The sequence below is a fragment of the Centruroides vittatus genome, unplaced genomic scaffold (assembly GCF_030686945.1).
Source record: "Centruroides vittatus isolate TY-2023 unplaced genomic scaffold, ASM3068694v2 contig_82, whole genome shotgun sequence".
NCBI classification, from domain to species: Eukaryota; Metazoa; Arthropoda; class Arachnida; order Scorpiones; family Buthidae; genus Centruroides; species Centruroides vittatus.
Genome location: NW_027122533.1, coordinates 787,969 through 809,992, shown reverse-complemented (window position 1 = coordinate 809,992; position 22,024 = coordinate 787,969). Strand labels below are relative to the sequence as shown.

Genomic DNA, 22,024 nt, shown 5'->3' with positions numbered 1-22,024 from the left:
TTGAAATTGGGGCACGTGACATGCTTCGCGTGCATCCGCCGTCCAGCGTGCACCTCCACGAGGACGGCAAGCTTAAGCAATGGCGTCTCGAATGGGGCACAATTGGTAAGTAGTCCTATGAATTTTTGTTTATAGCACTTTATGTACGGGTCGCCCGGAAAAATGTTATGCGTTTTCCGAATGACTATTAAATATACATTCTTCTTAATTTAACATAATTTAAAAAATTCATATTCCTTTAAACTATATAATTGCACGCGATTGATTACATCAGTGGTTCGAAGAAGATTTGGCTGGAATTTAAGTATAAGTTTACGCCTATGGGGAACTGCTGCCTCGCGGCTCGCTTCTCTCACCACTTCGGCTGCGATAGGCATCATCTCGGGGATTGAACCTGCGATGCTCACACACCTCATTGTCGCTGCGTCGGCCACGTTGTCTCGTGACCTCAGAACACACGAGAAACATTCTTGATTATGTACGTTAGAGGATGAATCACTAACCTGAGGGAGGTCCGTCGGGAGCACGAACCAAAATTAAAAATTAACAACAATTATCGTAATAATTAACAAAAATTTAGGAATAAATTTCACCTAAATACCTTGGTTGTTTAAAAATCGTACATAAAACTAACGTAGGGTACACACAGCATGCAACGGCAAACTTCGCGCAATCTACTAATTTGCATATTTCCATGAAAAACAGTCATCTACTAAGCCATGATTCCTAATTGGCATATTTGCGCACAACCACAATTCACGTTGGGTTTTTCAATTTTTCATATTTTGTAAAACGTGTTTTCAGAGATCTCCCTCTATCAACATTTTCATCAATAATTTATCAAAGAATTTAGTCTTCCTACATTTTTTATGATGACAATTAAACAGTAATTACCATTGGCCAAATTTTCCTACTCGTTAACTTAAAAAAAAATATTGTACAACCTTTAAAAAATCACGAACACCATTCGAAAACATAACAACATGCACCATCTGTCTAGACCATAACCGAACTCGAAATACACATAATTCCTCATATTTCCCGAATGGATAATTTTAAAGAAAATTTGCATAAAAAACCATCAGTATGCAGCGTCGTAACTAGTCTTTTATGCGCCTGGTGCAAGCTGCTGTAACTACGCCCCAAAACGATGATATAAAACTTCGTCCAGATCATTTCTACGCCCTGTGCCTGGGCACCGCTGGCACCGCCCTAGTGCGGCACTGTCAGTACGATATGCGCCATCTCGAAATCACTTGTAAACACTCATGCCATCGAGATTACCGGAAGCGCCGCCATATTCGATACCTGAAGTAACATAACCTATTAAGAATATAGGTTTCTCAGTAACGTATTTATTAGGATATCATAATTAATCTGAAAATCAATATGCATATAAGCATTAATCGAATTTTATTTAAACGCATTTATTATTACACTACATCTGGCTTATTCCCATTAAAATTGTATTATTATGTTTGGACTCCTAGAAATAGAATCTTACCTTGCTAGATTAATTCTTGCCTTCTGCCCTCCGCTCATTATCACGCCTCTTTCTCCTACAATTGTCAAATCTCCTTTAGGAAATAATCTAATATCCTAAAATAAATATAAGAAAAATGCAAGACAATTATTTTGTACATAAATGCATTGCATGTTTTATTCAAACTGAACGTGACTTGTAAAGAAATTCATTGAAACGTTAGGAAATTAAAATTAAATACAAGAATTACTAAACGTCATTAATATACATTCATTGCCATAAAAGTTGACGTACAAAGGAAAAGTTGTCAAATCAAATAAAATTGTACGTGTATGAATGGAATGGAGATACAAGTAAGTGATTAAAAACGAAAGCAAATAAATCATTTATTGCATGAAAACATATAAACGAAAGGAGGTTCCAGCACCCTGTTGGGCCACATCTAGCGTGAATACTCCATGTGATGTTGGCGGACATGGAGGCATATGGATGCCGTGTGGTGTCCTGCAGCATCTCAATTCACATTTGTTGCAAGTGATTTTATAGTTTGGTCAAACTCTAAGACTGTCCAACTCGGCGTTCCATGTGATCCCAGACATATTCGATTGGTGACAAATTACGGGATCGTGAATGCCAGGAAAGTGTTGTAATAGAGGCAGTCCTCTGACACTATTGGCAAGTGTGTTCGAGAATTGTCCTGTCAGAAAAAGTCTCTTGAGAGCCCTGCCCTGAGAGACAATAATGTGGACTGCAGGATGTCGCTAACATACCGCAGGGCTGTCGTGGTCCCTTGCATCTGTACTAGAAGTGACTGGATGTTGTATGTTATGGCACGCCAGACTATCACACCGACTGTGGAGGCAATGTATCGCTCCAAATTGTAGGCAGAATTCAGACATTCGCCGCCCGACCTACAGACACGAACACGACAGATCAGTGCCATTCAGTAGCTGTCCTGTTTTCTCGGGAGCAACAGAACTCACAACGGAGGTGACTGTGGGTAGTGTCAATGCAACTCATGTCATGACCGCTGCAATAAAAAATATTTCTTATCCAGGAGCCTCGAAATGGTGCTGACGGACGCAGAGTCCTGTAACAACGGCGCCACCTGTGTCCAGATAGTAGGCAACAATACGGTTGGCCGTACCGTATTGTCATAGGATCGGGGTCCTCTCAGTCTTGTGGTCTGCCGAGGCTGTCCCGAGTCTGGGTGCTGTGTGTGCCTGCTCTGTCTTTTTCACTGGTCCTAACACTTCTTCATAGTGTTGTTAGAACGGCCTGGATGACTGGATATTCGACGAGACGACAATTTGGCTTCCTTCGACCCAAAGATCCTTCCTCTCTCACACTAGGTAAGTTGTTCACATTGTCTTCGATTGTGACGTAAAGGCAACTGTAGTGATGCGTCGTTCATCCTCAACAGATAAACAGGATTATTTTGAACGCTTCTTTTATAGGCCAAGGAAACACACTTTTTAACACCCTCTGTTGGCATTATTCAATGAGCCATCACGCATACCCAGTGGTGATATTCGAAATAGTTAACAAAGGGTTCGCTAGCAGAAAATTTTTCCCTGACAATCACCGACAAATGTAATGGAAGTTTTTAATAGAAATAAATACAATACCTTTTCTTGCAACCGTATATCTAACAATCAGTGGCGTACTTGGAACGTAACGAGCCATGGGTGAAGGGAAGGTAACGATAGTATTTTAGGGCTGTCGACTTTTTTTTTTTTTTTTTTTTTTTTTGGCAGGAGTAATCTTTACCGCGAAATGGCGCTTCTGGAAATACACACGTGTCATAATCTCTCGAAATACATTATACTTTTTCTTTCGCTGTCCATAGCCCGACACGTGTTCGACAGCCATCTTGTATTATCTCGCGCGCGTGGCATTCTGGGATCTCTCTTATCACTGGATCTACTTTCAAGAACTCTCTTGAATCGATCGCGATTAAACCTCGATTGAAACGGTCGAAAGAGATCGCACCAAGACATACTCCCTGACCTTGCTCACAATCTAGATTGAAATGCTCGGTACAAACGGAGTATAAGGCTCTAGTTTAGTAGTATTACAGAGTATAATACGCATATTTTAATATATTTTTTTAAACAAAACCCACTGAGAAATGTTCCGTGTGTTTAACAAGGTTCGGGAAACTGAAAATTTTAACAACGGGTTCGGCCGAACCTGTGCGAACCCGCCGAATATCACCACTGCGCATACCTGTAATACTTTTGTTGTGTGCTTGGGACTTATCTGCATACCAAGTTTCGTATCGATAGGACAACTTGAAGAGCTAATTTTTATGGCAAATAGTGTAGAATTTACGAGTACATTCAATAGACGAAACACTGATCACTTTTACACTTTGACCAAGTGTTCGCTCGAAATGAAATAAACTAAACATTTTGTAATAATTTCCAAATACATGGCCAGTTATTAATCGATATATGAGTTTTTCGTTAATTTCGTATAATAAGGATAGAATTCGAAAATATATAGCAATGAATTACCGAAATTTTTTGGCTATACGTTTTTGCGGTAAGTAATTAATCTAACAATTCTTCCTTTATCTTTCCTTTTTGCTATTAAAGAATTTCACTCTTAAAACAAAAAGTGAGCATTTTATTCACATCATGGTCAGGCGAACATACAATGGAGGAGAGGCCAATTCGCTTGTGCCAACGATAGATCTGACACCTAGCGGTATTAGCACGAACTACATAATGGCGGCTGCTATGGGTATAAAGTAGTTTGTAAGAATAAAAAGTGCTTACCCTATCTAATATAGGCCATCGTCAGGTTTAATATTATAAATGTTCCAAAACGGAACGTACCACTTTCGAATATTTTACATATTTAAAATTCAAAAAAATAATTTAACTTTAAAATAAATTGAAAGAAGTGTGTATATTAAAGAAATAAATAAACAAATAAATCATAGAAAACAAAGCTAAGTAGAAAGAAATGATATAAGGGTTTTTTAAGTGCCATTCTTTTTTCTATTGTATATTTCCTCGCTGTTGGAAGCGCATTAGCATCCATAGCATTTAGGCAACGGTTTTTCATTTTACTTTTATAAATTTCCACCTTTCCCATCTCCAACGCAATGGATGGAGAGTGCACCGTATAAATGTCTTTAGCCTCTTCCTATTTTACAATCGTTCCTTCAGTCTGTGCTATAATTGATAAAATTGTGTTGTTGTGTCGTTTGTCAACATTGTATCAAATGCTCTTTTTCTTATAAAAATCGAGAATGATCTATAAAGAAGCACCTAATATCTGTAGCTTGCTACGGAACGATAAAGACACCGTAAAAAAGGAAGGTAAAGCTGAGGTATATAAAATTCTATTTGAAAATCAACAGTTAGGAATCGAAAAAGATTATATGGGTGTGACTAGAAGAAACCTGGCGGTACATCTGCGAGAACATACATACAATTTTGACAAAGGACACAACACTATTAGCAATTATGGCACAGACTGAAGGAGCAATTGTAAAATGGGAAGAGGCTAAAGTCATTTAAACGGTGCACTCTTCATCTATTGCGTTGGAGATGGAAAAGGTGGAAATTTATAAAAGTAAAATGAAAAACCATTGCCTAAATGCTATGGATGCTAATGCGCTTCCAACAGCGTGGAAATATATAATAGAAAAAAGAATGGCACTTAAAAAACCCTTATATCATTTCTTTCTACTTAGCTTTGTTTTCTATGATTTATTTATTTATTTATTTCTTTAATATACACACTTCTTTCAATTTATTTTAAAGTTAAATTATTTTTTTGAATTTTAAATAAGTAAAATATTCGAAAACGGTACGTTCCATTTTGGAACATTTATAATATTAAACCTGACGATGGCCTATATTAGATAGAGTGAAAACATTTGTATAAAAGAATTTTAAGCTCAGAAAAATTAGCTGTGGTGAAACTGAAGTGAATTGTTTGCTGAGAAAGAGCTGGATAGATGTGAAATTATCAGTTTTGGTATTTTCTCTCCTTCTGTAAGACATCTTTTTCGATCAGCCATATATTCTAAAATGTCACAAAGTGCAATCATCGTGACTTAAACAACTACGAAATCAACTAGGATGAATGTCGGATACAAATGCGAATGAAACGTTTTGACTACAGAGAGAAAAATTTTTAAAAAGACAACACACAAGAAACTCTCGTACGTTGTCAAGCACGCTATACCCTTTGTGGCAGCCATTTTGGTCGGCTCATACGCCACCTATATTTACTGGCACAAGCGAATGGAGAAAGTGAAGATTTATTGAATGTAAAACTTTCATCGAAAATACTTTAGGTTCCTTATTTTAATTCGCATTCGAGTCAATCGGAATGCAAACTTGTAATTTATCCTGTCGATAATTCGGCATGCATAAATTGGATATAGTAAAGTCACATTAAATGTAAAAATTAAAAATTAATATATAATTAACTTATAAAGAAGACGTATGCTAAAGACAAAATGTAAATTTTAACACGAAACAACAAATGTTTCAAGACAGACTACATTGCAAACTTCACTATCTTTGCATTCTAAAGTGGAATGTTTGCCAAATTTTTCCAAAATTCTTTGATTTGATACATTTAGCGCCTACTATATTTCTTCTGTCAAAAGTCTCTTCGTTTCTTAACGCTGCCTATTTTTATAAACTGAAAAGTTGAGGACAAAAAACTTTACTCACTTTCCTACAATGTCATTGCAACCAGACGTCACACAGGAGACGGCAGATAAATACGCTTCTTTGATCAATAAATCAAATAATCAATCAATAGTTTATTAATGTACAGTACATTGCACATGCTTGGTATCGCATAAAGCATAACCAAGATACAAAACAGTTAAGGTAAGACAATAAACTAGACTGGACATTACATCGAGATAATACATAAATCAGGTAATAGTGGGCAGTAATGCATAAGACAGATAAAATACTTAATATACATGAAAAATACATAAAACATGAAATGAACTACTGGTAATAAAACACTGTACAAAGTAGTAATAAAAAATATACACATAAAATTATGCAGGACTTGATTGAGGTGATTAGTAGGATAAATATTACAGCAAAAGTACACAAATTGGGTTATAATAAGAAGTTATGCATGAAATAGGTAAAATACAAAAGATACATAGAACACAAAATGAAATATCTCACTTAAACCTCAAATTTGAAAACCAATTTGAGGATTGTGAAAAACATCATGTGCTTTTTTTGTGCATTTGCAAAGCCATTCGCGGTAGACGTGAATTTATTACCAGGAAGATTACAAATGAAACATTGTGAAATGTGCTGTGAAACACAGTTAATGGAGAAATTCCATCAAGTTGGTTTGGAAGAGTTTTATAAAACGTATTTGGACAAGGATAAATATCGTGCATTTTACAAACATGCTCTGTTCATGGAATGAATTCCATTTGGAAACACTTATGCGTGTGAACAGCTTTTTAGTCGCGTGAAGCACATCAAATCACAAGTGAGAACATGAGTTACTTATGTTCAATTGGAAAACTGTTTGCGTGTAGCGACAACATCAGTCGAGATCAATTTTGATGCACTTAGTTCTGTAAAACAAAGTCAGATGTCTCACTTTTAATATTTTTAAATTGTCTAATAAATATGTTTGATTGTCAGTTATGTTTTATTTTCTTAAAAAAAATAAGTATACCTACTGTATTTCTTGTTTTTTTCCACATTAAACTAGGCAAGCGTTTGACTTCGATCTCACCTACTAGGAAGCGACAATGTGGTCGAAGCTGTAGCACGCTTGCTTGTTTACTTTAAGCAACAAAAGAAGAAAAATTAGGTGAATGGTCCAGCAGGAAATATTATTTCTGAAATTTCGCCTGCCTGCTGAAAAGGTTGGCCACTTCTGTCCTATCTATTATCCGATATTATCCGAAATCTGCGTGTAGAATGCACGGCTGTGTAACGAAATTCTATAGAATACATGCATAGTGACACTACCGAATTCATTTTGTTCTCTTTGGAATAAGGTAGGCAATAATGGTGTTTAGTAGTTTTAAACTTCATTCTTAATATATTTTCAACAAACTTTTATTATTTACACCAAAATTATACCAGGACAAACTTACCATTAATGCAAAAAAAAAACAAAAAAAAAAAAAAACAATTAACTTCAAGAGAAAATTTTATTTTATATTTTATAATGACTAATGATTATTATTCAATATACGTTGCGCTATTAATACATAGTATAATCATAATTACGAATGCTATTGCACTGTGTTAATAATTAATGTATTTAACGTTGCTACTTTATTGACAGTTAACAGAAATAAACTCAAATATAAAATCCAAATACATCATTTATACTTTTTAGTATTTTAACCTCATAAACCATGGCCCTTTTCTAAGAAAAACCGCAATAGAAATACAATTTTAATGTAATCGTAATGTGATAAATAAGGGATCGTTGTCGTTTTACCTTGCAGTTGCGATTAAATAAATTTTCGTCTAGAAACGACGTAAAGATGCGAAAGTTTTAATAATAAAAGCGGAAATCATCTTACCTTTTCTAAAGCAGTTATATGCAAGATTTTTCTATATTTGTCTTCTTGATATTCTTCTCCGAACAAGATATTATCTCTGACAGTTGCGTTGAACACCCAAGCTTCTTGAGAAGCGTACGAGATCTTTCCTTTCACAGACACTTCACCAGAAGTAATTGGAATCTCTCCCAACACGGACATTAATAGAGATGTCTAACAAAATTAATGTAATTTCATTATTTGATACGAAATATTTTACATAAACAGTAAGCATATAGATATTTAGAAGTACTAAAATATCGTTCTAAGAATATTATTTCAATTATCAATTGCTTTATTTTATACTGCATATATTGCAAAGGGTTAGACAACATATTTCTTCAATTCATAAGAATAACTCAGAGATTACTTTTATCAATTAATACAATTTTATCTACAAACAAAGTTTTGTATAGAAATACACAATAATTAAATAATAACGAAAATCCAGTTATACATGCACAATGTTGTTGTGACAATGTTAGACGTGTTCGTGAATACATTTTGATCAATGCCAAAAAAAATAATAATAAAAAAATTATGATATGAGAATCGGAACTTTAACAAAAATCGGTCGTAGAGTTCGTCACACCTGCAAGACAATTGATGTCATCTTGTGAGAACAACTCGATTTGCATTTTCTCGACGACGAAGGCGACGCTTTCCCGTGACTCTTTGACCTCCCGGCAGCGCCTAACTGATTTGAATGTCGTAATTGACGGCCTAAAAGGCATTGTCGCCACTCCCTCTAGGATTAAAGTCATCGAAATTTTCCAGTGTCAGTGCCAATCGTACTCTCTCGGATTTTCACGTTACCCTCACCCTCAACTTTACCTAGTAAAACTTTCCCAATTCAGACCTGTCCTGAACAATCCAAAACCGGACAACTTCGAGACTTTAGACATCCCGAGACCTCATGAAATCCAAATCAAGAAGAATCACTATCAACGCATATATTTATAACAACCCGCGATTTCATGTGAACTCTGTCATTCGAAAGAATTCATTCATATCACACTCATATTCAATGTCTAATTGTCATACTACTGTTAGCCTGTATACCCAGTACGAAAAATAAACAGGTATTTGTTTTGTTAACATAGTATCTAAGTGTCTTGCTTCCAACGCTATTTCACTCGCCTCCATCCGAATCCGATCGCGCCATACGGGACCGCTCCGTGACCTACGTTTTAATTCAAATCAATTTCGCTGCTGCCGCTTCCGTGTCGCACAAGACACAGTAGTGTCAGTTTTGACAAGGTACCAATTCTTATTAGTACCTTGTCAAAACTGACACAATAATATAATAATAACTGGAAAAGATCGTATCTGTTAATATAATAACTGTTAAATGTTTTACTTTATTGTGTCTCCAGTCACAATAAAGTAAAACATTTAACAGTTATTATAGTAACAAATACAATCCTTTACTCAATTTCTCTCCGATGTATTTTCAAATTTTACACAGAATATAATCGTACGGTTTTGTATTTTAAAACTTATTCGTTGATAGTAACAAAACATGTTTCTTATTTTCATGAATTCAAATAAAATAAATATAAAATCAAAAGCGAATAAAATATTTTATATAAGACATGCAAGTATTAAAATTTGAAAAGTATTTTATTATAAACAGATAAATCGTTTAAAAATTACACAAAATGTAACTATCATTAAATCCTGGAACATGTAATTAATTTTAAATTGTAAAATCAAGATATTTACCTTTCCTGATCCGACAGGACCTATAACAATTAATAATTCTCCAGATTGCATATTTAAAGATATCCCATTCAACGTTGGTTCTGTTCCCTTTTAAAACAACAAAGTTACTAAAACTTGCAAAACAAATCTTAAACGTTAAAAATAAGAAATGATAATATATTATAAATTAATTCATAATAGATGTTAAGAAATTTAAAATTAATTAATGTTGATTGGTTTTAAAAAGAATTATCTGTACACTACATGTCGTATGTAAATTCTATGTACCGTAACGTTTTAATAACCTGATACCCTCTGAAATTTAGTCGATAAACCGGAATTTTTCAGATACAGTTTAATGAATTTTCTTTTGTTATGTGATTAGTAACAGCAACAAGTTGAAAATATCACATGGTAAGAATTCGTTCAATCAGACCATTCTCTGAACGTGTTTGTGACACGGACATTCCCAACATGTCAAGTTTCTAGTCACATGACACAATACTATACAACTTAAATTCTACTGTAGTCAAATTGGAGGTATTTTGTCAGGTTTTTACATTTATGATTCAAAAAGGTCTTAATACTAATAACCGAATCTAGATAAATACATTCTTTGACAAAGAACTTGAGACGTTCCCCAAAAAATAGTCCAATTGCAATCAAATGTCATATTCAATTACCTTACGAATAAATTCGCAAATGATAAAAAATTAACACACAATGAATGGTTTAAGCTACAGTAGATTGGAGGTACACATCACGGCAATGTGTGTACATAAAAAGAGATATTTCTTCGAAGGAAAGAACTCCTGTTGGTTACGAATTATCTTTAAAAATGATTCCTCAAAGACAATATATACAAATATGTCTTTATTCCAATCCAATCCTTTCAAACGCACATTTGAAGAATTAAAAATTTCACGGCGGTGTTGACCTTTCTTTATAGGCTGCTCGTCCGCTTCTAAATGTAAAACAGTTAAAACATTCTTCTAACGGTGGCACTTCAAGTAAAATTAAAAATACATTTGAAATAAAAATATATGGCTAGGACGAATTTTACACTAGGACATTACAAAAAACATTTAGGACATTTAGGACATTACAAAAAAAAAAAATAAATAAAAATCTTTAAAATGAGAGGACTGGATTGGAATGAAGACACAGTTGTATGGATTGTCTTTGAAGATTTTTTTAAAGATTTTTTGTAATAATTAATTCGTTCTAGTCATATATTTTTATTTCAAAACTTCCATCAATGATTGTGCTGATCGTTATGGTTATCGTATATTTTCAACAATGCCTCGCCATCAAATTCATGCAGACAACAACCATATGACGGAGTTTGAAAAAAGATATGTCATCAGACTAAAACAGGATGATTGGACAAATCGACATATCGCTCAGCATTTGAATCGGAGTGACGATGCAATTAGATAACGCTGGCATGAATCGGTCTCAAATGACATAGTCCAGAGAGAAACAGGCAACGAATGGTCTAGAATGACGATAGAATGAAACGACAGAGCGATTATTCGAGCAGCTGTAACGGCACCAAAGTCATCACATCACATTGACCATATAACATGAGACCAATGCTAAAGTGACAATCAAGATCATTACTAGACAACTATACTAGTAGATTCTACACTCAGGATGTCCAATACGCCAGCTGTCACTGACACACGTATTGTCAATAAAGATTGTAGTGTGCGGAGTTAAATTAATGTGGAAGTGTTCTGATTAGGGATGAATCGTCTTCAGTGATGAGTGCCATTTTGATCCGAGTCCTGACAACCAGCACAGATGTTTATGAAAACATTTTGGCTATTACGAATTTAGACTTTTACTGTCAAACACCACGAGGTTCAACAACAGCTCTGTGTTTTTGACACAGAGTTATGGCTTGAGGTGTCATTTCTTTTTATAGCTGGTCTTCTTAGTGAAAGTACTTGGCCCCCTCGCAGCACAGCAAAACGTTGATGATTCTGAGACCTGTTATGATACTGTTAGTTTCTCAGCACACAAGGCAGCATGCTTTCCAACAAAAACAATACCTGGCTACACAGGGCAAGCATCTCATATCAATTTTTTCGTGGAGCAATAGCTTTTGTTGGCCAGCCAGAACTCCAGATCTCTCTCCTATTAAGCACATTTGGAGCCTGATCGGGCATGGCCTACAACCATCGGGGAATATCGATATATATTAACAGACTAACTGAACGCTGTTTGGCAAGAAGTCTTTTTGCATTCAATCAGAGATATAGATCTTTATATATCAATGCTACCATGCCAATGTCTACAGACCACTTAAGAATATTCTAAAAGAAAAATGGCGAAGAGAACAGAAAACTAAACAATAATATTTTTAACAAGAAAAGTAAAGGGGGATACTATAGATTACTATCTATGGAATTTCGGGACTTTGAGTATATATCTGAACTGAGGGGACGAGACGAGTTCAACGATACTCTACTTTCGGGCCAGAGACGAAAAATAAGAAAGTTATCATAGTTTTTAGTTATTATACTTTTTTAATGCTTTCATACAGACGGCACCGTAGTTGCTAGTTCTGCCATCTCGCGGTAAAGTCTGCAAACAAATTTTAAAAAAACACGCTGAAAGACAAGAAATTGCACGAACAGTCGAACGCCACTTCCTTTTTTTTCTTTTGTTCATGAACTACCGTGAATCAATAACTAGTGACGTTAGACAATCGTCGACTCCCCTCCCTGGGGGAGTCCGTCGGGAGCACGAACAGTAGTAGAACGCCAGTTCCTGTTTTTTTCTTTTGTTCAAGCATCGCGACTCCCCATCGCGATAGCGTGGTCGGCTCGTAGTACTAGCCTACCGCGAGCGATAGCGAGACTAAGGGCTGTAGCCCCCAAGATCGACTAGCGAGGATGTGCGAAAAGGTCTTAACTCCAACTGTAGACGATCAGTGTGCTCATGGATCAACATCTGCCACTGTTGAAGGTATATATGGCCGACTTGCCGGACTGCCTGTTAAACACGCGATAGGCTTAGCGGAGAGAGCGACGCGACTCCCGATCATCGCGCGATCGCCGAAAAAGTATGATAACTTTCTTATTTTTTGCCTCCGGCCCAAAAGTAAGGTACCGTTGAACTCGTCCCTGTCCCTTCAGTTGATATATATAAGTCCCGAAATTCCATAGATTGTAATCTATAGTACACCCAAGTAACGTGCTCCTTGTCTACTTATTTATAAATACGTTTCCTTACTTTACATTTCGATAGGTCACAAATAATTTTTTTTGCGATTCGATCTCTTAACTTCTTTTTCTAACTAAAATCATACTCCTGGTCAAGAAACATTTCCTCTTGCAATATGTTAAGCGGTAATGTTTGGTAAATTTAAGGGAAATACGTACAAAACGACATACGCAACATAATTCGAATTTGGCGGTCTCAAGCGCGCAACTGACAACGACAGCACGTTATCCGAGCGGCTTTTACTAACCTGTCAAAACGTGGACGCACTCCTCTCATTCGCCGGGTGCCATGACCGACGACAAGCGTTGATACGTTACGAGTTTTTTTTGTGTAGATGGTAAGTTTTTCACTGTTTTATCTATTTGAGTAGCATTTATTTCAACCCTCAATAATTTGTTGTTGCCCTTCAATAACTTTTTCCATTAAAAATATCATCTTTGTATTTATTTTATAATTTTGTTTTTTTATAACGTTATGTGGACTAAACGACATACATAGCAAACGGACATAATGACATAGGTATGTCATTTAGTCCATAAGAGCTCAGTCAAGGAACTTACCTTAACCTCTTAACGTTTTATCAATTATAAAAAAATAGTTTCCAAAAAAATCTTTCATTATTTTTTAAAAGAAAACATCTGTTTTATTTGAAAAAATGGTGTTTTTAACTTTTTCCATGCGTCGAACTGGGTTCCTAAATTGCTTTTTTCCCTTTGAATAGCCAACTTGATTCATTTTCGCTTCCTGTTTCCAACATTCTTCAGGTTGCTGCAACTACACAACCTCGATATCAGCTACAGAGATCCCGTGCCGTCACATCTAACGACAATAATACAGCTGAAATAACAGCACCTACCAAACAAGAAGCCGATAATTCATCTCAGGTTCCATCTTTTTCTTTTGTACGTAAAGTTCGTTATCGAATTGAAATTATTTTGAAGCAGACAAATACTAAGCAAGAACTTTTTTAACTCATTCAATATCATTCATTTGCTGCTACTAAAGAACATCTGTCGTCCTCTACTCTTGGTGTGTCTATTGAGGAGATTTCCCCAGTCCCAAAAACGACGTTTTATAAGTGGTCAAGGAAAACGTAAGCCAAAGACTCGACAAACCCTTTTAGTTTTAACTTCTACTCCTAAAATGAAGGCGATTAAATCAAAAGATGAGCCCAAAGCTCCGCCAGAGAAAAGAAGACGAAACGTTACTAAAACGTTGCTTGAAGAAGACAGTGACGAAGAACATTTTCCTGAAAACTCAAGATGATGAGGAGGACTGTTCATGCATATATTGCAATGATATTTTTTCCCGATCTAAGCCTGGAGAAGACTGGTTACGGTGCTTAAATTGTTTGCGTTGGGCTCACGCTTCTTGCGCTGACGTTTCTAAAAGAACCAAGCTTTTCATTTGGGAACTTTGTTAATTTTATAGTTTTTTACGTGTATTTTTTACGTGTATCATTTTGTCCTTACCTAATGGACATAAGGACAAAATGGATTTTGGCTGATCTCAATTAAACTAACAATATATTTTTTTCTATTATTTTTATATTATAAATGTTTATTATATTTCATAGGTAAAGAACCAAAGATGATTGGTGTAGAATATGACAGCGCTGTGATTTACCAATAAAGAGTTATGTACCTAAAATAAAACCATATGTCATTTTGTACGTATTTCCCCTACAATATTGCTCGTTTTAAATAAGGTTATGTGTATACTTTTTATTGCAGTGAAGTTAATTGAAGTAAAGTTCGTTATCGAATTGAAATTATTTTGAAGTTCAAAACAATGTAAACTCAATATAAATATACATACCATTGAGGAACTCTCAAAAAAAGGATATTACGATTAATGTGTAATTATGTATAGGATTAAATAGAGTATTTCGGTGAATAATTTTATTGGTATTATTTACCTCTTACATAATTATAAGTTATAGTTTGCATCATTGATTAATTTAATATAATTTCCTTTATTTGTTTTCTAGAAACATTGTGTATTCTTAATCAAGATACAACTATATATTAAAAAATATTTTCAATACATATTACATTAAATTGTAGTCTTACATCGCAAGGCATGCAGTATTTTTCATATTAAAACAATTTAGATATTCATAAAAAGTATGTAGGTTAAATATGTGTATGAAAATAGAATACAAACATTTCAGCTTGTATGCAAGGTCGTTTTCAATTGTTCTCAAAACAAGCAAGATCGTATTAGGTAAAATATTTTCATGAAATAAATCCACAAGATAAAGAAAAGTAACACAAGAGTCATCTTCAAACATAGCAATGACTTTCTATAAGAAAAGTTTCTCCAATTTAGAAGTTACACACATGAAAAAATCCAGAAAAACTGCATGCGTCCAACTGATCGGTCAGGTGTGAACCCAATTGCAACCAATAGTGTTCTGCAGTGTTATTTACTTATGAACTGGTAAATCAAAATGTCTCTTACTTTGGTTCAAATCTTAACGGACATTGCTAACTTTTACATTTTCAAATTTAATTTCAAAAATATAGATTCAGAAACCCAGTAACGATCAATCATTCTACGACAAAAGCCTTCTATTTCATGATACATCTACTTAAAATTATTGAATTAAAGGAATCGCGAGAGATATGATTTTCATTGCAAAACTTATATTAAATTGTAAGCTATGACTTACTTTTTTCCATTTAGCTGTGACACTATCCATCCGTATTTTGTATTCGGGTAAATTTTCATCATCATCATCAGTTTTGATTGCAATGTTCTCTTTTTCGGGAAGGAGCAGGAAATCCTAAATTAAAATTTCCGAAATTATGTTGTTATGAATGAAAGTTTATACAGATGAAATACGCGGCTAAGGGGCAGGGCTACCACTTTCGGAATCCAAAATCGACTTTGGGTCATCAAAAACACTCGAAAAGTTTTTAAAACACAATCAGTTTCAAAGATGTTTATCTTTATGAGAAACTACCCGATTGCCCCTAATATTTGGTGTAGCTAAACCGTTGATTTATGTTTAAAAAAAAAGCAGAACGAAATGACTAGAAAACAAAAGTCATTAGTTTTGTAGATAAAATGATTATAAGGTATATTTTAAATCTTCAAATAGCAATATTATAAACTCATTATTTAAATTATTCTACGCTTTTTACTCATTTCCAGATTTTGTTTTTGTACGACCGATACATGTTCGATTCTCTCACTAATACTATTGTTTCATTACACGTATACTATATAGATTTCATGGAATTGAATATATGGTTTCCATTCGAGTCTTATGTAAACCCGATTCTTCACTGATAAAAAACAGGCAAATACCTGTGTAAAGCAGAGTTACCCGATATCGACTTAATCAACTGTGGATTGACTATATTTTACTAATATTCAATCCGCACTTGATAAGGCTTTACCCGTTTAGGCCTCGACCACGATATCCTTATCGAATAAACTTAATGCCGAATTGTCTAAAATATATTTACATCTTAAAAACTTTCTCACCTGACTTTTACAGACCGGTGTAGCCCGTTCCTGTTTAAGTTTACCCCTCCTCTTTAAACGTATAGAACATTGTGAACAAATATATATTTATAAATATTTTAACGGTTTAACTTTTTCACACTATATTCACAGTCACTTTTAATCCGTGTTTAAAAGACAATGTCTTGCATTCATACTCCATTTTGCCGTTTGAATGTCATTATTCAATCATTTTTATATAGCCAAAATTAGGAAATCGAAAATCCAGTTATATCCAGATCTCCACAAATTTAAAGCCATTTATAAAAAATTTTTTATTATATCTACTGTTTTTAACGTTCATTTATGCAATTGTATTATTATTTTATTTTTTAATTTTTCTATATTTTTATTGGGTATGTTATCTATTTATTGCACTGCGGGAAACACTTATTGTTGTCTAGGAGACACTGCCATTTTTCTTTTAAAATAAATAAATAAAATAATGTTATCGATAAAAAACTAATTCGTTGACTAGATGTGATATGAAGTGCGCAAGCACAGTTTTATATTTTTTCAAATAAAGACGTTTGCCATTGTTCAGTGCAACTTGTGTTTAGTACTTGAATGATATGTCTTCAAATATAATTCGTATGAGCTCATAGGGTCAAATGAGATTGAGCAAGCTAGTGCAAGAATCAAAAGAAGTAATATTTTAATTTTGCAACCGCCAGAATGTATTTAAACAGTCTGCCTATTATTCTGAGGAATGTTAGATTGAACCCAACCTAACTAATATCCAATATTTTCTTTATGAAGTAAGCTATTGAGAAATCCCCATCACTAATACCTTTCTACCAGATCGCTGATATCGTGGGCATGGCCAAACTATAAGCATAAAATGTGCCGTCTTATTGCCGAAAAGAGAAACAGAGTTTAAAAATAAAAAACAAAAATATAAACCTTGAGTCGGTCTTCAGATGGGAAATTCTAATCTCATAACAGTGATTTTGATATAAAGAAATTCTGTTCCGATTTTTCAAATAATTTTTCTCAATTTTTTCAAATACTGCGTGCTGCTTAGTTACGACTTTCTGCATACAATGCATGCTGACGTTGCTGAGTAACTTTATTCTCATTCTATTCAAAGAATTCTGGTCTCAGAGACATATTCGAACCCTGTAAGTTACTAATTCTTAAGAGTATTCAATTTTAAATGTAATTAATTTCAGCTAAGACTACAATTACTACTAATATAAACTTATATCGATCGGGATGTCGTCTTCAGGTGACATTCGTTTATCTGAAGAAATTCGAACTTATTCTCAGAATACAATTTTCTTAATGTACGGTGAAATTTGAAAAGAAAACGATTTCGTTTATAATTGGAAACTTAATTTCAGTCATTATTCAGGTTAAATTAATTCTTCATTTCTAAAACTTTTTCGTATTCGCGTCAGGATTGTTGTATAATTTATAACAAAGTGTCGTCTATTCAGTAGATTTTTCCTGCTTGTTTGAGTTATTCAGCTTTCGTTGTTGACAGGGGTAAATATATTATAAATATGTAATCCAGGATATAATTATCCTGGATTACAAAAATATTATTAATTAAATATTGACACACTCGAATAATTTCTAAGTTGGGATTACAGTAGTTATATTTCAAAACGATAAATATGAAACTATTTCTTACCTGTATCCTCTTCAATGAAACCAAAATTTCTGCAACAAAACTCATTGAATGAGAATATAAAGAAAAAATGCCGGTGAAAATGTACAAAGAATAAATCATTGTGACGAATACAATCTCGGCATTTAATTGTCCTCCATTTAAGAAGAATGCGAGATATGTGAAAAGAATAATTAATTTCGATATGGGATACCCCAATATGTATGATAATCCCCTTACATATAAAAACATTCGAATTTTTTTCATTTCTTTCCTGAAATATAAACAATTAAACAATATTAATTGTCAAACTGTGAAAATATTTATTTAAAGGTTAACAGATTAGCATATAGAAATTATAATAAAATCTGTGTAAACCGGAATCGCATGTTCTCCAATATTTCTGTCCAGTTTGAAAGTTTATATTTTGAACAGATCTTTTTAAACAGAAACGTGCTTCTGAAAATATTTTCCATTTTTTGAGGCACTCGTCTTATTCATATTCCGTTTTAGACAGGTTTTATTGTATTTAATTGCACTTACAGTCTGATTTTTTCTATTAATTCAGCATACGGCATTTCCCAGGTGTACATTTTAATTAATCTCATATCAGCAATCATCTCGTTCAACAAATTCAATCTTTCGTCTCCCAAAATAGCTGCTTGTAATCTATTATGTAATTGAATTTATAAACATACGATTTTGAAAGTTATATAAAACTAAATATTAAACGTGCACATTATATTTAAATACAATCTTATATTAACGGATAGACCTTCATTTATCAAGTATTGAACATTACAAATGGAATTACATTACAAACTTTTTACACTATTTCGATCTTAGAGTTAGTTCACGTATTTAAATTTCCTATAAGTAAAAAAACTTTATCAATGTTTTTAAAATTTCTAAAAATTTTTTACTTTATACTGTACTGAAAATTGAACTGTTTAAATCGTATCTTGTCGATTGGAGGACAGAATGGAAAACAGAAAACATATTTTTTTTGTGCAAGAATATCTAATACTCGTGAAATAATTATAATATTGTACAAAATTCAGAACTAATACTTATATTCTTTTTTGAGTCTAAGATATTAATAAAGAAAATGACACGAAACGACAAAACACGTTTTAATATACACAACGATTATTGTAATTTAAGTAAATAAAGGGCACTTCAATTACCTTTTCAGTTTCATCCTAAGCACAATAACTGCAAATTTTCCAACACTTTGTTTGCTGAGAAAAACTTTAATCTTTTACGAACGTTTTTGGCCCTTGGAACAAAATTTACATACAAATCTTCGAACGTATTATCAATTGAAATTAAATGAACGACTCACAGAAACAAACGATTGTAAGTAAATGAACAAACATCGAAAAATAAAGAATTCAATCACAATAATGAAAAAGAAAGTTTAATTTCAGTTGCAAAAGCCATAAAAAGTTAAGTTATCATATTTTAATTTTCTTTTTAACCATTAAGAAGTCTTCGGCATCTCTAACGTTCTGTCTTTTATCTACTAACCTGCTTTCTTAAAATCTCATCCTTCTTTGTGTTTATTGCTAAAATTTGTGCGTGTATTGTTTTGATGACGTCCTCCTCCTTCAATCTTACGATTGAGCCGTCGGTTTAAGTCATCTTATGCCTGACAATTTTGTTGTTATTTCACATTGTACCAGTGTTCTTAAATTAAGGCGTACAACGAAGTTTTTGTTTTTGACAGAGATATATTTCTTTTTGTGGTCTAACTGATGTTTCTAATACGGTATTCTAAACAATCTTGCTTGTTCATGCTTTCTTTATTTTCTTTTCGTCCATACGTAAAAGGATGTACTGATACATCTCTTAAACTGGTGTGAGTTATCTTACATAGGTTAGAGAAGAATGTCCTTATTTGAGTCGTAAATGACATCATACTATATAAAGGATATGTTGATGAAGTTTTCAGAATTTGGACAAACAGATTTTAGCGTGGTTAATGTCATTCCGCATATGTAAAACACAGGACTTATAAAAATTCTTGTGTGAGATCCGGAAATTTCCCTGAACGTAAAATTATAATAATTGTTTCCTATATTAAATTGAGAATTTTCCTATTATAAACATCTTGTCTAGAAAAGATCCTGGCCGAAAAAATATGCGTCCCTGGCCGTATAACTGTCAACTATTCATTGTTCTTAAGCTGTGTACAGATCATCTTGCAACTTAAGTTTATAGTTAACATCCGAATTCGTCATATATTTTTGGTCCCGGGAATACCTATGACCCAAATCGCCATCAACCATCGATCACGTGACCAATTTTCCCAGCCTAAAGCTATAAAAGCCACTTCTTTCCCCCCTCAGGGGAGTCTCTTATCATCTGCCGGACCAACGCCATCGCAGGTTGTCCGTGTGAGATCGAGGGAGGTAGGAGGAAGTCGTATCTCCCCTTTCTGGCAACAGGTTGTTAACCTTTCACTTGTCAAGATGGCTAAAGTTACGATTCGGTCCCGAGAGTCGGGACTCTTCTTGTCCAGTGAGTGGATGGGAGGTGAGATGAGGTCGACGATAAGGCGAAAGCGATATTCGAGTCAAAGAGGACAAGATTTAACAATTAAAACAAGATTTATTGGAATTAAACAAAGGACACAATTACAAAAATTGACTAATTTCCCTAATTCGCGTAGGGTTCGAGAGAGAGCTTACAGGTTTAGTTCATACTTCATTATTAGTTTTCTTATAGAGTTAGCACTTTGATATCCAAGAAGTGTAAATCGGTATCCGGGAATGGCACAGTTTTATAAAGTCACGACTGAGCGCGGTGACGCTGGAACTTAAGTCCAGAGTGGTGACAACCTGCGATGGCATTGGTCTGGCAGATGATAAGAGACTCCCCTGAGGGGGGAAAGAAGTGGCTTTTATAGCTTTAGGCTGGGAAAATTGGTCACGTGAGCGATGGTTGATGGCAATTTGGGTCATAGGTGTTCCCGGGACCAAAAATATATGACGAATTCGGATGTTAACTATAAACTTAAGTTGCAAGATGATCTGTACACAGCTTAAGAACAATGAATAGTTGACAGTTATACGGCCAGGGACGCATATTTTCTCGGCCAGGATCTTTTCTAGACAAGATGTTTATAATAGGAAAATTCTCAATTTAATATAGGGAACGATTATTATGATTTTACGTTCAGGGGAATTTCCGGATCTCACATTCGTTTTGCTTGACATTATTCTTTCACCTTAGCTGTATTAACGTCTCCAATGTGAAATAATGTAGCATAGATTTCGACTAATATATAACATTTTATGGATTTAAAATACATCAATTCGGCTTCCATTACTTAATGACTATTAAATAATGAAGAACTTTTTTGTGTTATTTACAGATTATTATTTACTTTACAATTATATAATTTAGAGTAAAAATTACCTCAATTTTGAATATAGTTTACTCGAAGCAAATTGTATAGGAACGAAGAGAAATATGATTAAGAATCCCATTAAAATAGTCCATCCGTAATATTGCCACAACATCACTATCGAAATAATGATGAAAAAAACCGACGTAAATAGATTTGCAACAGAAAAAATTCTCTGTAAAAAATAAAACAATTAGATTAAAAGTAATATAAATTTTAGTATAATTATTTTAGGGATCAAAAACATATTAAACACACAATAGCTACTGTTATTTTTTAAATAGATGGTATTTCTGCCACCGACAGAAACTATTGCAAATTATGGAAAATGGCGGATTACCGATTCTTTGCATTTTCGACGACTTCTAGAAGTTATGAGTATTCTAAATGATGCAGATATTGCTATATATTTTGTATCTGTGTATTTTTTTATGCATTTTTCGTATATCAACGTTTTTTAAATCCTGGAAACATGCTAAAAATCGTTATCTC

The 22,024-nt window shown here is 33.9% G+C and overlaps 1 protein-coding gene and 1 long non-coding RNA gene across 2 annotated transcripts in view; both read right to left on the bottom strand.

Moving 5' to 3' along the window:
• The window catches only part of LOC136982328 (ATP-binding cassette sub-family C member 4-like), a 62,531-nt gene extending 44,269 nt beyond the window's left edge, over positions 1-18,262 (bottom strand). Inside the window, exons 1-4 of the mRNA XM_067278803.1 lie at positions 18,145-18,262; positions 9,783-9,869; positions 8,040-8,231; positions 1,505-1,599 (exon numbers count right to left, since the gene is read on the bottom strand). Coding sequence (XP_067134904.1) covers positions 1,505-1,599; positions 8,040-8,231; positions 9,783-9,869; positions 18,145-18,243 — 473 coding nt within the window. The 5' untranslated portion in view covers positions 18,244-18,262. The remainder of the gene's footprint in view (positions 1-1,504; positions 1,600-8,039; positions 8,232-9,782; positions 9,870-18,144) is intronic.
• A 49-nt stretch (positions 18,263-18,311) lies between these two features.
• LOC136982314 (uncharacterized) lies at positions 18,312-21,622 on the bottom strand. Its single transcript, XR_010881876.1, has 3 exons — positions 21,544-21,622; positions 18,664-18,789; positions 18,312-18,394 (listed from the first exon to the last, which is right to left on the bottom strand). It is a non-coding gene; the product is annotated as an uncharacterized lncRNA (long non-coding RNA).
• Between the last annotated feature and the right edge of the window lie 402 nt (positions 21,623-22,024).